This window comes from Nothobranchius furzeri, chromosome 4 (assembly GCF_043380555.1).
Source record: "Nothobranchius furzeri strain GRZ-AD chromosome 4, NfurGRZ-RIMD1, whole genome shotgun sequence".
Lineage (NCBI taxonomy): Eukaryota > Metazoa > Chordata > Actinopteri > Cyprinodontiformes > Nothobranchiidae > Nothobranchius > Nothobranchius furzeri.
Window position 1 is genome coordinate 86,575,991 of NC_091744.1, and position 13,472 is coordinate 86,589,462.

The window sequence follows — 13,472 nt, forward strand, 5'->3', positions numbered from 1 at the left end:
GAGGGCCTCTTGTCCTGTGGTTATTATCGTTATTGCTGTATCATCTTGTGTTATTTTGTAGTGCTCGTCCTGTGTGCAGGGTTATTTTGTCTTGCTTGGGTGTCATTCATGTCTTTTGAGTCATTGTGTGTTCATAGGACAGAGTGTGCATGTGTGTGTACTTTCTGTGTGTAGTATCAGTTTCACAGTCTTTGTTGTTTACTCGCCTTTGGTTTTGTTCATTTTGTCAGGTTGTTGTCATTTTGTGTCTTTGACGACACATTTTTATAACTTTCATGTAGTTTGTGCATTGTATGGTGAGTAAGATCAAATTGTTTCCACTGAGTCGGGGATTTATTTGTGTCACTAAAACATGGTTTTAATTTCCTTTAAATTTAATTAGTAACTCAATGAATTTTGTGGTGGTAGTACGTAGACCTGCATCAATTTTTGTTTTTCAAGTCTGCAGATAAAATTGACAGGGAAGATAAAACTAATAAAAGCTCTTTTAGATTAACAATGAATGCATTTAAAACACTTTTCTTGATGATACTCACATAAAATGACGATTAAAAAGTTCAGGAACTGTCGATGACCTACATTTAGCAGCGCTTTACAAAGTAACAATTGCTTTTGAACGCACCCTCCAAAGATTGAATTAAGTTACTTCCGCCTTTTTGTCTTATTGCCCAATCACAACAAAGTAGCAGAAGTTTTCGCTCATTTGATTGGTTGATTTTTGTTGTCAATCTTCCCCGCCTCCTCCTGACCTGTCTCCAGACTCCACCCTCCACCCGATTCAGTGTGCTGAAAGCTTGGCTGTTGATATCTCGTAGGTGAGTGGCACATTGGCACACATCTTTTAGTATATTTACGTATTTATTTCCCTAACACGTTGTGTTTGAATTTCTCAGCGTTTAAATTAGTTCCTCGTGCTTAGATATAAAAAGATAAGTTGTGTTTTATTTGCTTCTGTGTGAGCACTGGCGTTATTTTAACCCCAAACAACGTTTTTCCTCCCATTTTCCTCTTGCTTACAAACACAGTCGATGCGCGCGCAGCTAAAGATCAAACCAGCTGACTTATGCGATCAAATTATTAAATTTAGCGTTTATCTAAATCTTTGAAATGTAAATGATATCAAAATATACTTCACAGCGCAGAATTTTACTGCAGGCTCGCATAGCTGAACGTATTTATGAATGAGCTCGTCAATTTTTCACGATCGATCGTGTCTCGAGCAACGGCCGCTGTAGTAAACACAACGTGAGGGATCACGTGAGTCCAAGTGCTGAAAGAAAATACCAGAAAAAAGAGGAGAGCCAGTTGTGGCTGTTTTACAAATAGCTGTGGAATCAAACCTGTTTGACTGCCTTTCTACTCAGTTTTGGTGTTTATTGCTCTTCAGCTAGCTTCCGCAAGCTAATGTTTGTGCAGTTATTCCTGTAATATTATGAAAAGTGATGGAGGCATCTGCAGAATCAGCATCATTAAGTTGTCTGTTAAATACATTTAAATATAATTTGAGAGACGTGGCTTGACTTTCATCACATTGGTAAACAGGTTTTAAATATTAATGAATACTTTTACTCAGATCATACACTTTCAGTTCCTGCTCTGCAGCCATGAGTAGGTAGTCTAGTGAACTAGACCACATTCTTGCTTTGCAAAGTTTGCAAATTGCAAAGTTTGCAGTTAAATAATACATTTATTTAGTCTGGCTTGCCAGGCTAACGAGTAGGATGACCATATTTACATCTGTGTAGGAGATCTGTGTCTGTCGATGACGTCATATATGGCAACACCACACAAACCACATTAGGACCCATTTTTTTCAGGTCTAAGAGCTAAAATTAATATCAGATTCTGCCAACAAAATGGCTCTAAAACAAATCATATGTAAATGTTTAGCATATTTATTGCAAAATCCAATTTTTCTGCTGCTTTAATGCTGCAACAACGTTATATTAATAAGAAATTATGATACCTTTTGTTTTACTACAGCATTGGTAAGATTCCTGTGCACCGAGGATCTTGTTTCAGCTGTGAGATTAGATGATAGGATCAATGAAAAATAAATCTTGTCATGGACTCCATGGAAACTTCCAGGGGATCCACAAATAGTGGCTTTCAAACGGTTTTGTTACTGACAAATGTTTGTGAGTTTAGAAAAGAAGCAGATGAGACAGCATGGCCAACAGTTTTGTTTTACGTCGGACAACATTAGAACATGTCAGTAATGTCTGAGGTGTTTTTATAAAAACTGTATAACTAACACTCCAGGACAGGGTAGGAATTACACAGAGGCTGGGGTGGGGGGTCGGGGGGTCTGTTTTGCCTTGACCCTCATTGAAACGATCCTGGGTGTGTGTTGGAGAGGCACCTGGCTGCAGACCACCACTGTCAGGCTGCTTCCGGTGGAGGCTCCTCTGTCAGGACGGGAAATGCATGGGATACATTACAAAATAAAACGGCAAACGCACTTACGCTTGTAACTGATAGATTTTACGTAATATTTTATATTGAACCCTATCAATTATTTCTCTATAGTTCATATGTAGTTGTCATTCAACATGCTTACGGTTGTAATTTTTCAAAATGAATTAACGAATGGCCGGGATAGGCTTCAACACAAAACGCTAACATACTTCCGGTCGTCATATTTCTAAATAAAATCCCGAATGCTGTTTCGGTTGAATCGCTCTCCTCAGAAACGCATTCATGTTTTAATATTACGTCTTAGATTATGACAGAATATATCATAATGACCACGTTGTGCAACAGTAAAGGAAAACAACAAAAATGACAAACAAAACTAAGGTTTACTAAATAAATGACAACTACATATGAACTATAGAGAAATAATTGATACATTTATTTTACGTCATATTTTATATTGAAACCTATCGATTACAAGCGTAAGTATGTTTGCCGTTTTATTTTGTAATGTATCCCGTGCATTTCCCGTCCTGACCGTGGAGGTCTGCAGCCAGGTGCTCTTGCTGAGTTTTGAAGATCTGAACTGCATCAAATGCATAAATATGACATGTTTATAACTTATTATTTTATACAGGTACAAACGTGTAGTGGAGGTAAATCTACCTACATTTTACTTTCAAGTTTTGTTTTCTTGTTTTTATTGAACAATTTTCCTGTCCTGTCTGTCTCTCATCTTCCTGCACCTCCTCTAAACGCTCCAGAAAAACTGCTGCCTGGATTCCTACTTTTTCACCTCATCAGTAACTTTTGAACTACGAAAGAGGACGTCTGGTCCCCCTAGCCACGAGTCACATGTTGGGTTTCTTTACTATGTTTAACACGAAGCTTTAAACATGAGCATGTCGTGTGATTGGAAGAACTACAACAAAACCTTTTGTGTGTTTCAACGATTGTTTCGTTGAAATTTGAAAAACCTAACGGAAGAGGCAGACCGTAGGTTATTTTAAGCTTCTGACTGTGTTTTTACCTCCAAATGTCAGCTTCTCACCCCAAGAATTACAATAAGAAAGACTTGCGTCCCTAAATTTCATTAGTTTAATGGTACAAGGAGCACGATCAAATCACAAGTAGGTTTAACGTGGTTTGACCAAGCACACTTCGTTTTACATAATGATGTAAAAAGTCACTGGAGTCCAACAGAACCATGCAAATGTACTTTTGCTACCAACCTGATATTACTCTTCCTGTTGCTGTAATTGCTATTATCTGCCTTCCTCCCTAGGTGTGTGTGTTTGGCAGCAGAGCTTCATGGGTAACTCTGAGAGCGCTGCGGCGCAGAAGCGAATTGCACGGTTCCGTCCAGAGGAACGGTCCGTGGTCGAGGAGGTTTTCGACAAACTCCAGAATGGTTCTCCGGCTTCGGAAACACCTGGAAAGGCTCTGACGCTCGATATGATTCAGGTGGTTGAAGCAGAAAAACATTTTTAAAGTCAAACTGAATCTCGTCTTTTATCAGTTGACTCGTTTCTCCGGCAGCGTACTTTTTTCATATCATCTTTTAGTGCAACACTCGGGGGAAGTTTCTGTCACTGTCTTGCAGATTTTTGTAATCACCCCTTTGGTTTTTCTTTCCAGGCCTCAGTTGGCAGTTTGGCGTCAGAGTCCATGGTGAAGAGGCTCTATCGGTGCATGTGCAGCATCGACCTGGGACAGGCGGGACCTTCAGACTCACAGAAGACCAGCCAGCCTGCCTCTGGTGTTAGTCGGGAGCAGCTGGTTGTCTTTCTAGCAGACACTCTGCGAGGCACTTCAGAGGAACGGGCCCCTCTCGTCCTGACTATGTCCCACAATGCAGCAGGGGTACCAGAAGTTGTCACGTGTGAACAAGTATCGGAAGTGAGTAGGGAACTTAAACAGGAAATAGTGAAGGTGTTTCTGTTATTCTGGTCTCTTTTTTTTATTTGTGTATGTTTTTACAGTTTCTGCAGGACATGATTTCTGCTGTAGTGCAGATTTTGACCCACAGGGGGCATCTTCGAGGCTGGCATCCAGATAAAATGGGTGATACCGCCCAGGGTGTGAAACTACTAGCAGAACAGATGTGTTCTGAGCTCAAACCCTCCGGTAAACTCGTGATTTTATGTTCTAGAATGTCTCGAGAGTCGGTAGTTTGATTTTCTGACTGCTCTGCTTCACCCCGCCCAGATCGGGGAACTTGTGATGTCTCTTGTCTGGAGGACTGGGTCTTCAGAGTCCCCCAGGTGTCTGTGTATCTGGAGATGCTGGTAACCGAGGGTCTAAATGTGTCTCTGAATTCCCGGGTGACACCAACGCTCCTGCCGCTTTGCGCAGAGACACACTGGAAAAACTTGGAATGTCTGCTGGACCTTCCCACCCTAATGTTTCTGGCTCCACAGGTCAGAGATTTAGTAACTGTTGTGTTTGGGCTTCATGAGACTTGTTTAGTAAAAGTTTTATGTTACAGATGAAGAGTTTTTGCAGTGACAACGATCAAGAAAAACTAAAAAACTAATAATCATTTCATAGAAATAGAGGAAATTCCTACAAGGAATCATATAACACTTGATCGAGCCACCGACTGTTGTTGCTGCACCAACACAAAACACACACGATGATTTGTTGAGTGGATTACTCAATAATCCCATTTACAGAAACAGAGTTAAACAGATTCACTAATCTCTCTCGTTTGTGTGTAATACTGCTGCTTTCTAGATACCAGATGGCTTCAGCACCCCTTGGAAGCTCGTGTTTTCCACACACCTGCACGGCGAGAGTTTCACCAAGATGGTGTCTGGCCTGATGCATCATGGACCTACCTTACTGCTCATCAAAGACACTAAGGGTCATGTTTTTGGAGGCTATGCGTCACACACCTGGGAGATTAAACCTCAGTTTCAGGGTGAGGCCATTTTGATTTTGTGATGTTTGAATGTCTCACAGATAATAAATGCTATGGGGTGCCGTTGGTAAAGTCAAATAGTCGTAGTTTAACAGCAGAATTTTGGGTTATTTATTACGGCCGGCGGCGTATTACTGTCGGTGCGAGGGGAATAAATAAAGGATCAGTATCTTCCATTGTATTTAGATGCGATCTAAATATTCATTTTGTAAAATAAAAAATTAATTTGGAGCAAAATATTTAGGTAAATATTTAACTTCAAATTAAATATTTATTTAGTAAATTAAATATTTAATTTACTAAATAAATATTTAGCTTGCTAACTAAATATTTACTGAGGAACTTTAACATTTATAAAGGTATGAAAACATTGTGAAAATAGTAAACTCCCATTTTTTTCTCACATGATAATCCAAAATACTGCTGTTAAAGAGCAAGTCACCCCCTACCAGAGTCTTAATCCACTCCCACTTCCTGTTTGAAAAATGCAACAACTGCTGTTGCCTGGCAGACCGAGAGGGGGCGGAATCGCTAACAAACACACACACAGGCTCACAACGACATTGTGACATCATATGGTACCAGCTAACGTCATAGTGGACCTCTTAGCCAATAGCGATGGCAGATTTAAATTCAAATGCAGAGTTTTACCTGAAGATTGTGCAACACTGTCAGTTTTTGGCAAAATATTTAAATTTGAACTAAGATGCACTAAAGTGCTAAACTATTGACGACACATGTCTGCAGCACGATTAGACACTCACTTATATAGTTTATCAGCAAAAGAAAAGCTGATTTGGGGGTGACTTGCTCTTTAAATTATGACTGACTTTACAAACGGCACCCCATAATATTCATTCATGAGTAGAATTTGTTTATAAAGTCAACTTTTGGGGGGAAATGTCTTTTTGCTGTTTTGTTAGATGTTGCTGCTGTTTATAGTGAATCTGAGGTCTCATTTATCAAACATTGCGTAGAATCCTTATTAAAACCGTACTTTCAATTTCAATAGATTTTATTTTGGTCATTTAAAAAGAAAAAAGAAAGAATACAATAAAACAGAATCTCAATTGTAGTAACCTAAAAGGTGTAGGCTGAGGCCGAGCTTTTTATGCCTACCCTATTTACTCAATCACATTACTTATCATGAAAAAATAACAAAGTAGTAATAGTAATAAAAAGTAGTAATAAAAATGCTTGTTCTGTGTGAAAACGAAGCGGTACAAGTGATAATGCTGCAGGATTTCTCTCAGCAGCAGCACTGCAGGTGCTCTCCATGTCCGACGTGTGTGTAAGCCAGGTCCTTAGTCAACTTAAAGTTGTGAACATTTTTCTGCTAAGTTTCTTTCATGAATCCCAAAGTTTGCGTGGAAAGTTGCTTACGCAGTTTTCCGACCCCGTTTTGTGCGTAAGCTAGCGTGATGAATGAGGCCCCAGGTCATTTGTGTACTTGCACAGTTTGACCAGTAGGCGGCACTACACACCTGCGACCTATGGAAATAGTTGAAAATATATTTTCTTCATTTGTCGCAGTGTTAACCACCACGCAAAAGGTGACGTCACTTTAACAAAGGTTGATTTTAGTTCATGGGTCAAAGTGAAACTATTCATAAAACTAAGCACATCCCATAATGTAAGTACACAACAGATCCACAGGGTGAAACTCAACAGTAAACCTAAGAACAAGCTTCCAACACGAACCAGTTAACATCTTATCTTACAGACAGAGATGGTTTCCTTTTATTGTTGATATTATTCACATTTTTAATTCCCATAATGAAGCTTTTAAGTGAGAAGATCAGCACAAGCATCTTGCAGCTCTTCATTACCTTGCAGTTAAATAACTTTGGTTGTAAAAATACATATTTAAAGAATAAGAAACGCGTGTTGTTGTTTATAATCTGTAATGCTGTGCTATCGGCAGATGGAGGCTTATCAATCACTGATGATGTAACTCACTGAGGAAGTAATACTCCGCGTTTGAATACTGTGGACAGTCACCTGACTTTTCTGTCAGATCTTTTTCATTTGTGTATTTGTGTGCGTGCAGGTGACTCCAGATGCTTCCTGTTCTCTGTGTTCCCCACGCTGAGGGTTTATACAGCTACAGGATACAATGAACACTTCATGTATCTCAACCAGCACCAACAGACGATGCCCAACGGACTGGTGAGACCAGCGGCTCAAACCCAGCAGAGCTTTTAATTCGCTCAAACGGAGCCCAAGCCATCATTTCCGTTGTTAATTCTGCACCCTGAGCCTAAAAGTGTTTTATAATTACACTTCGGCTTAAATGTTAAACGACATATTCAGATATTCTCCCGAGGAAAGCACATTTTTACATTTTCTTGTCTCCATCAGGGGATGGGCGGTCAGCACGACTACTTCGGCTTGTGGCTGGACAGCGACTTCGGTCGAGGTCACAGCCGCGCGCATCCCAAGTGCACCACCTTCGGCAGCCCTCAGCTCTCCGGAGACGAGGACTTCACTCTGGATTCAGTGGAAGTGTGGGCTGTTGGAAAGCCCCCACAACCCCCAGAGGTGCCACTTTTATTTTCACACCCAATATTAGACATAATTGTAGGGCTGCTCGATTATGGCAAAAATAATAATCACGATTATTGTGACTGAAATTGAGATCACGATTATTTAGGACGATTTTTCAATTTATGTTGATTTTATTTGTTTTTATTCAGTCATAAAACTGCTCAGGGCACAATCAGGACAAAAATAAGAAACAAGATGATCACTAAAATAACTCCTGATCCCCAGTATAAAAAGACCAATATACTTATAGCTCATAGTTTATGACCCAAGGGCTATAGACCTTGGTTTAACTCATGTAAGTCTAACCAGTACAGACCCAAATACCAATATCTTGCAAATACTGACAACAAGAATTATACAGTAACATTTATAACAAATAAATGCAAATAAATTGATGTTCACAAAATTTTGCATAACATTTATTGAAGTCGTGTCAAGGTGCTGTAGGAGCGTGCACTAGCACCGTGTCCTCAGAGAGGTTAGTTATTATTTATCAGCGTGAGGAACTTATTTCTACCTTATTTGTAAACTATTTATTTACAAGTCCATCAGTTAATGTAATAACTGTCCCAACCACAGCTGCACCCCCCACCCCCCAACCCGGTCTCACAGCAATCAGGGCAAGCTTCACGTGTTTATCGCGCCGCACGCGCACATTTAGCTGTATTTAGTGGCTCAGGAGTCCGCAGGTGCGGTGTGTGTGTCACTCACTCTGGTTAGTCCAACAGGGAGCCGGCTCCGAGAGCCGTTTCTTTAGCGACCGACACATCACTACATCATTCCCTTTCCTAATGTCCTGAAGAACGGTCCGGAGCGCAGGCGGAGTGTTTAGCTAACCTGCAGGAACCAGAAAGTAGCTAAGGGTTACCAGAGATGTTTCTGAGGTGTTCGCTAGGTACTTTTAGGATTAAAAAGTCAAGAAGGGGGTCTGAAAAGCTGTTGGAAATAGCGTCAAAGTCACTAAGTTGGCAACATTGTGGAGGAGCGCTTCATTTGCAACTCAGGGCAGCGCAAGCGGGAGGAGCAAATAAGCGGCTTGTTTTTTTTTTTATAATCGTTCAAAACTCAGATCGTAATCGTGATAAAAATTCGATTAATTGAGCAGCCCTACATAATTGTGTGTTTTCTGTTTAAAGTCCTCAGAGGACACAACTAGAAAAGGGTTTGCTAGCGCAGTTGTCCCAGGAGATAAAAGTAGACCAACACTTTAGGGTGTAATGGCCAAGATACTGAGAACACGCCCATCTCGTCAGCACTTGAACACGAGAAAGTCCCCCTTCGCTTAGAATAATCATCTGATGTCAATAATCATCTGATGTCAACGCTATTATCAGCTACTGACGCCATGTTTCATACAGACGAGTCAGCGAAGCGGTAAGTTAGGAAGTAGAATCTGCCGCTGTGGAAATGAGCCAGAAAATTCCCCTTTTTCTCAGCCGGAGAGAGTTAAAGCGGTCAAACCAACGGATCTTCTTCAGAAGTACATAAAAGGTTTCACTGTTCTAACTATCCGATGACCACATCTTTACGATACGTTATTTTTTATTGTGATCGCGTGATTTTGAACCCCCTTTTGTTGGTGATGTGAGGGCATACCTAGGCCACGATAATGGTTGGCTCAGCAGGAAAGGGAAATAAAAGCCAGACTCCAGTTTTTCTATGAAGAAAGAGAATAAATCACGCTTGCAGAAACTAATAAAACAAAATAACAAACCAAGGAGTGTTGTCCCAAAGCAAAACACAGAAACCCCCGAAGGGAAAGGAAGTAAACACACCACCAGCAGGAAAACTCCTTTACGTGCCAGCGGTTTTATTTCCATCTAAACTCGTGGTTCTTCAGCGCTTGTTGGATCTGCTTGTTGGATGTTTCAGGACGAGGAAGAGGAGGGGAAGAAGAGCATCTTGGTTGTGGACCCAGAAGTTCAGGCCATGATGGAGCTGACAGGAAAAACTCTGCACAGCGAGGGATTCAGAGAGCTGGAGGAGGACCTGGATTAGTGGTCCGGTCCGCCTGGTACCGACCCACCCAGACGTGGACAGGCGTCTCGTTTGCGTGGGAATTCTTTTAAACTCACAAAATGTTTCTTTTTTAAAATGTATTAGCTTAGCATCATTTAACCAGGCTTACAATTCAAAAGCTGTGAGCTTTGGGGACACCAGTGAGGAGTGGGTTTACACGTTTGCTCCGGTTCTAGTAAACACAATAAAAGATCTGCTTCATAGTTAAATAGTTCATCACTTGCTTAAAATCCCCAAAATCTAAAAAAAAGAAAGAACTGATGTGAAATTCTTGGTAAATGTGACTGAAAAGTAGTGTTTTGTGTGTTTTAGCCGGTGGAGACGCTCAGATTCGGGGTTTTCCTGCTTTAGAGATGAGAAATATTTCATCCCTCCGTAAATGTTTGGCTGTTTATAAGTTGGTGCCCAGTTTAGTGTTAATGTTTTATACCTTGTAAGATTTTACTGAATGATTTTCTTCTGACTGCATTAAGTTTGTGTGTTCTGTTTAATCCGAGCGAGCTGCTAAAGGGTCGGCTTTGTCCTTCTGTAATACTTCCCTAGTACAGAAAAACTAGAGTACAAATACTTCACCAGTTGCACTTATTGCAAGAGGAACATTTGGTTGTTGCTGCTCGTGCTGCTGCAATCTGTGCAAAATTGTAACGGTTTGAACTTATTCACACATTTTATAGTCAAATCTAAGTCAGTGATGATGTCATCCATGCATGTAGTTACTGCCTCCGTAGAACCAGAACCCTTAACCACCAGAGCCACTAGTTTTCTCAGATGCTGCACAAACCTGGACATTAAAAGAGCTCCAAAACCGTCAGCTTACGTATAATCATGTAACATTACCCCTATCGTGCTTTAAGGTCTTTTATTTTGTTAAAATTTCAGTAAGATTGAGCATAAGTGGCATTCAAGGTCAAGGTTTGAGGAATTAAAAACCATACATTAAAGTTAGAGTTTTTCTTCTTGATCACGTTCGTGGAATATTTGTTGAGACAAATGTGTTATTAAATCACACTAACCATAAAGTGCATGCTGATTACATTTTAGCTGAAGCTTTGTCAGCAGTATATTTCTACCTCGAGTCGTTTTGACAGTTTGTGTAAGACTTGTGCTTTCACGGTGCACATAGTGAATATAAAGTGTGTGAACATGCTGTATGTGTACTTCATGGCATTAAAGTTAAAGATGATCTGTAATGGCTCATGTTTTTCTGCATTCGTTTGGTCATGTCTAATCCAGCAAACGTCCTACATGAGCTGCATTAATACAGACACCTGTTGAAAGGTGGCTTTGTCCCCTCCCCCCATCTCTTCTGCTATCATGCAAATAACAGAGCCAAGTTACTCATGCAAATCTCCCTGAGCCAAACCGCAATCCAGAGTCACGATGGTGCATGCATTAGTGCGTTTCACAAGTTTACCCAACAGGTTGGTGAAATATCAAAGAAGCTGTCAGAAAATTGTAAATTTAGCTAAATCTTAAAGAGCAAGTCACCCCCAGATCAACTTTTTTCTGATAAACTATAGAAATGTGTGTCTAATCGTGCTGCAGACACGTGTCGTCAATAGTTTAGCACTTTAGTGCATTTTAGTTAAAACAAAACTCAGTGTTGTGCCGTTGTCTGGTAAAAACTCTGCACTGCATTTGAATTTAAATCTGCCATCGCTATTGGCTAAGAGGTACCCTAGAACGTTAGCTAGTACCATATGATGTCACAATGTCGTTGTGAGCCTGTGTGTGTGTGTATTTGTTAGCGGCTCCGCCCTCTCGGTCTGCTAGGCAACAGCATTTGTTGCATTTTTCAAACAGGAAGTGGGAGTGGAGTAATACTCTGGTAGGGGGTGACTTGCTCTTTAAAATCACTTTCAGTCTAAATTCATATATTTCTCCGAAAGGCAAAATAATCCTACAAATAAGGATTTGTAATTTGTGCAACTTTAAAACTGAATGCAAAGTAAAATGAAACAAACGGCTGATGATTCATCTAAATGTTACACACGTAAAAGAGAATTGACAGGTGAACCATGGAGGTAAAAGGCAGGAGAAGCTGGTTTCTCATCATTTACAGGTGTGGAACCTAACAGGTTGGTGAAATATCAAAACCCTAACCCTAACCCTCTGAAAAAGATTTTTAATGTTTATTTCTGATTCTAACGGGTCACTCTTGAGTTTAACATGCAGGCTGAACATGAAAATAGTCTCCTACACTACACCTATCTCCCGCATTAGCTTCTGATAGAAAACAGACGGTGAAACTCTAGGATTAGAGAATCCTGACAGATCTACGTCACCCTGTCACTAACATTCATGGACTCAGGACGGGGAAGGCTGTTGCTGGTTCAGCGTCCAGGAAACAGCAGAGAACGTCCCTATGAGAAGAAGCTAACTGTTAGCATTAGCAGTACCACACCGCACAGAAATGCTCCTCCAGGCTTGTGTGATTTGTGGAGATAAAACATCAATGCTGCAGAGCAAACAGAGCCAGTGGTCGAGTCACGCTGCTGTTGGCCAAATATGTTCATCCATTTTCTGTACCCGATTATTCACGCAGGGGTGCCTATCTCCAGCAGTCTTGGACCCTGGACAGGCTGCCAGTCCAGACAGAGACACACAGGACAAACAACCACACACACCTAAGGACAGTTTAGAGAGACCAATCAACCTGACCGTCATGTTTTTGGACTGTGGGAGGAAGCCAGAGTAAACGAAGAGAACCCACGTGTGCACAGGGAGAACACGCAAACTCGTCGCAGAAAGACCTCAGGCCTTCTTGCTACAAAGCAACAGCGCTAACCACTGCGCAGCTCCAAATATGTCCAAATATCAAGAAACAAGACTCCAAATCCTGTCATGTTGCTGCTGCAGCAGACTTGTGCTGATCCAAGTGCTTCTGGGAATTTTTTGCCCTGAGAACGACTTGCAAGGCATTCAGTTCAATTCAATTCAAAAATACTTTATTAATCCCAGAGGGAAATTGATTGCTGTAGTAGCTCAGAATAATAATAATAATCAAGTCATCAAAGAGGTGTTGTATATTACATTGGCTGTTGGCAGGAAGGATCTCCAGTAGCGGTCAGTGTTGCAGCCAAACTGAAGAAGCCTCTGACTGAAGACACTCTTCCGTTGTCGGACAGTCTTGTGAAGAGAATGCTCAGGGTTGTCCATCATTTTCTTGATTCTCTGGAGAATCCTTCTTTGCATCATCTCCTCCAGAGGTTCCGAAACTCTGGCTGAGTCCTTGAAAGGGCTTGGAGTTCCTCCATCTTGTTGGCCAGTGATCTCACATTGCCCGTTATGATCGATTATGATCGATGGAAGAGATGGTTTGAATTTCCTCTTTCTCTGTCTCCGTTTTGCTCCCGCTCTGCACCCACGCTTCTTGCGTTTTAGCTCATTTGGGATTTGTGGCTTCAGTTGAGGTATTATTTCAGCCTTTCCAATGTTAATCAGCTTGTTGCCATGGTTACGCATCATAACAAATGCTCAAAAAGTGAAAAAAGCTACAAAATAGCAGTAAAAATCCTCCAAGCGTCACAGCACCAGAAACAGAAAAGTAAAGTGTCCAAAAAAATAC

General features: G+C 40.9%; 1 protein-coding gene across 2 annotated transcripts; it reads left to right on the plus strand.

The window, feature by feature from the left end:
* Positions 1–744: 744 nt before the first annotated feature.
* On the plus strand, positions 745–10,113 carry meak7 (MTOR associated protein, eak-7 homolog). Of its 2 annotated transcripts, none has more exons than XM_015965373.3 (9): positions 745–815; positions 3,701–3,879; positions 4,054–4,314; positions 4,398–4,542; positions 4,624–4,835; positions 5,152–5,338; positions 7,389–7,507; positions 7,700–7,879; positions 9,758–10,113. In XM_015965373.3, the coding sequence occupies exons 2-9, from the start codon at positions 3,727–3,729 to the stop codon at positions 9,881–9,883; spliced, it is 1,383 nt and encodes a 460-aa protein (XP_015820859.3). In that variant the 5' UTR covers positions 745–815; positions 3,701–3,726; the 3' UTR covers positions 9,884–10,113. The 2 variants fall into 2 exon arrangements, with proteins under 2 accessions (XP_015820859.3, XP_015820860.3); XM_015965374.3 differs by lacking the exon at positions 745–815 and adding an exon at positions 1,144–1,257.
* Positions 10,114–13,472: the final 3,359 nt, after the last annotated feature.

Coding starts and splice junctions, on each gene's coding strand:
- meak7 (XM_015965373.3), top strand. CDS start 3,727: ATGGGTAACTCTGAGAGCGCTGCGGCGCAGAAGCGAATTGCACGGTTC. Junction 4,543..4,623: donor TTCTGAGCTCAAACCCTCCG/GTAAACTCGTGA, acceptor CACCCCGCCCAG/ATCGGGGAACTTGTGATGTC. Junction 4,836..5,151: donor TAATGTTTCTGGCTCCACAG/GTCAGAGATTTA, acceptor GCTGCTTTCTAG/ATACCAGATGGCTTCAGCAC.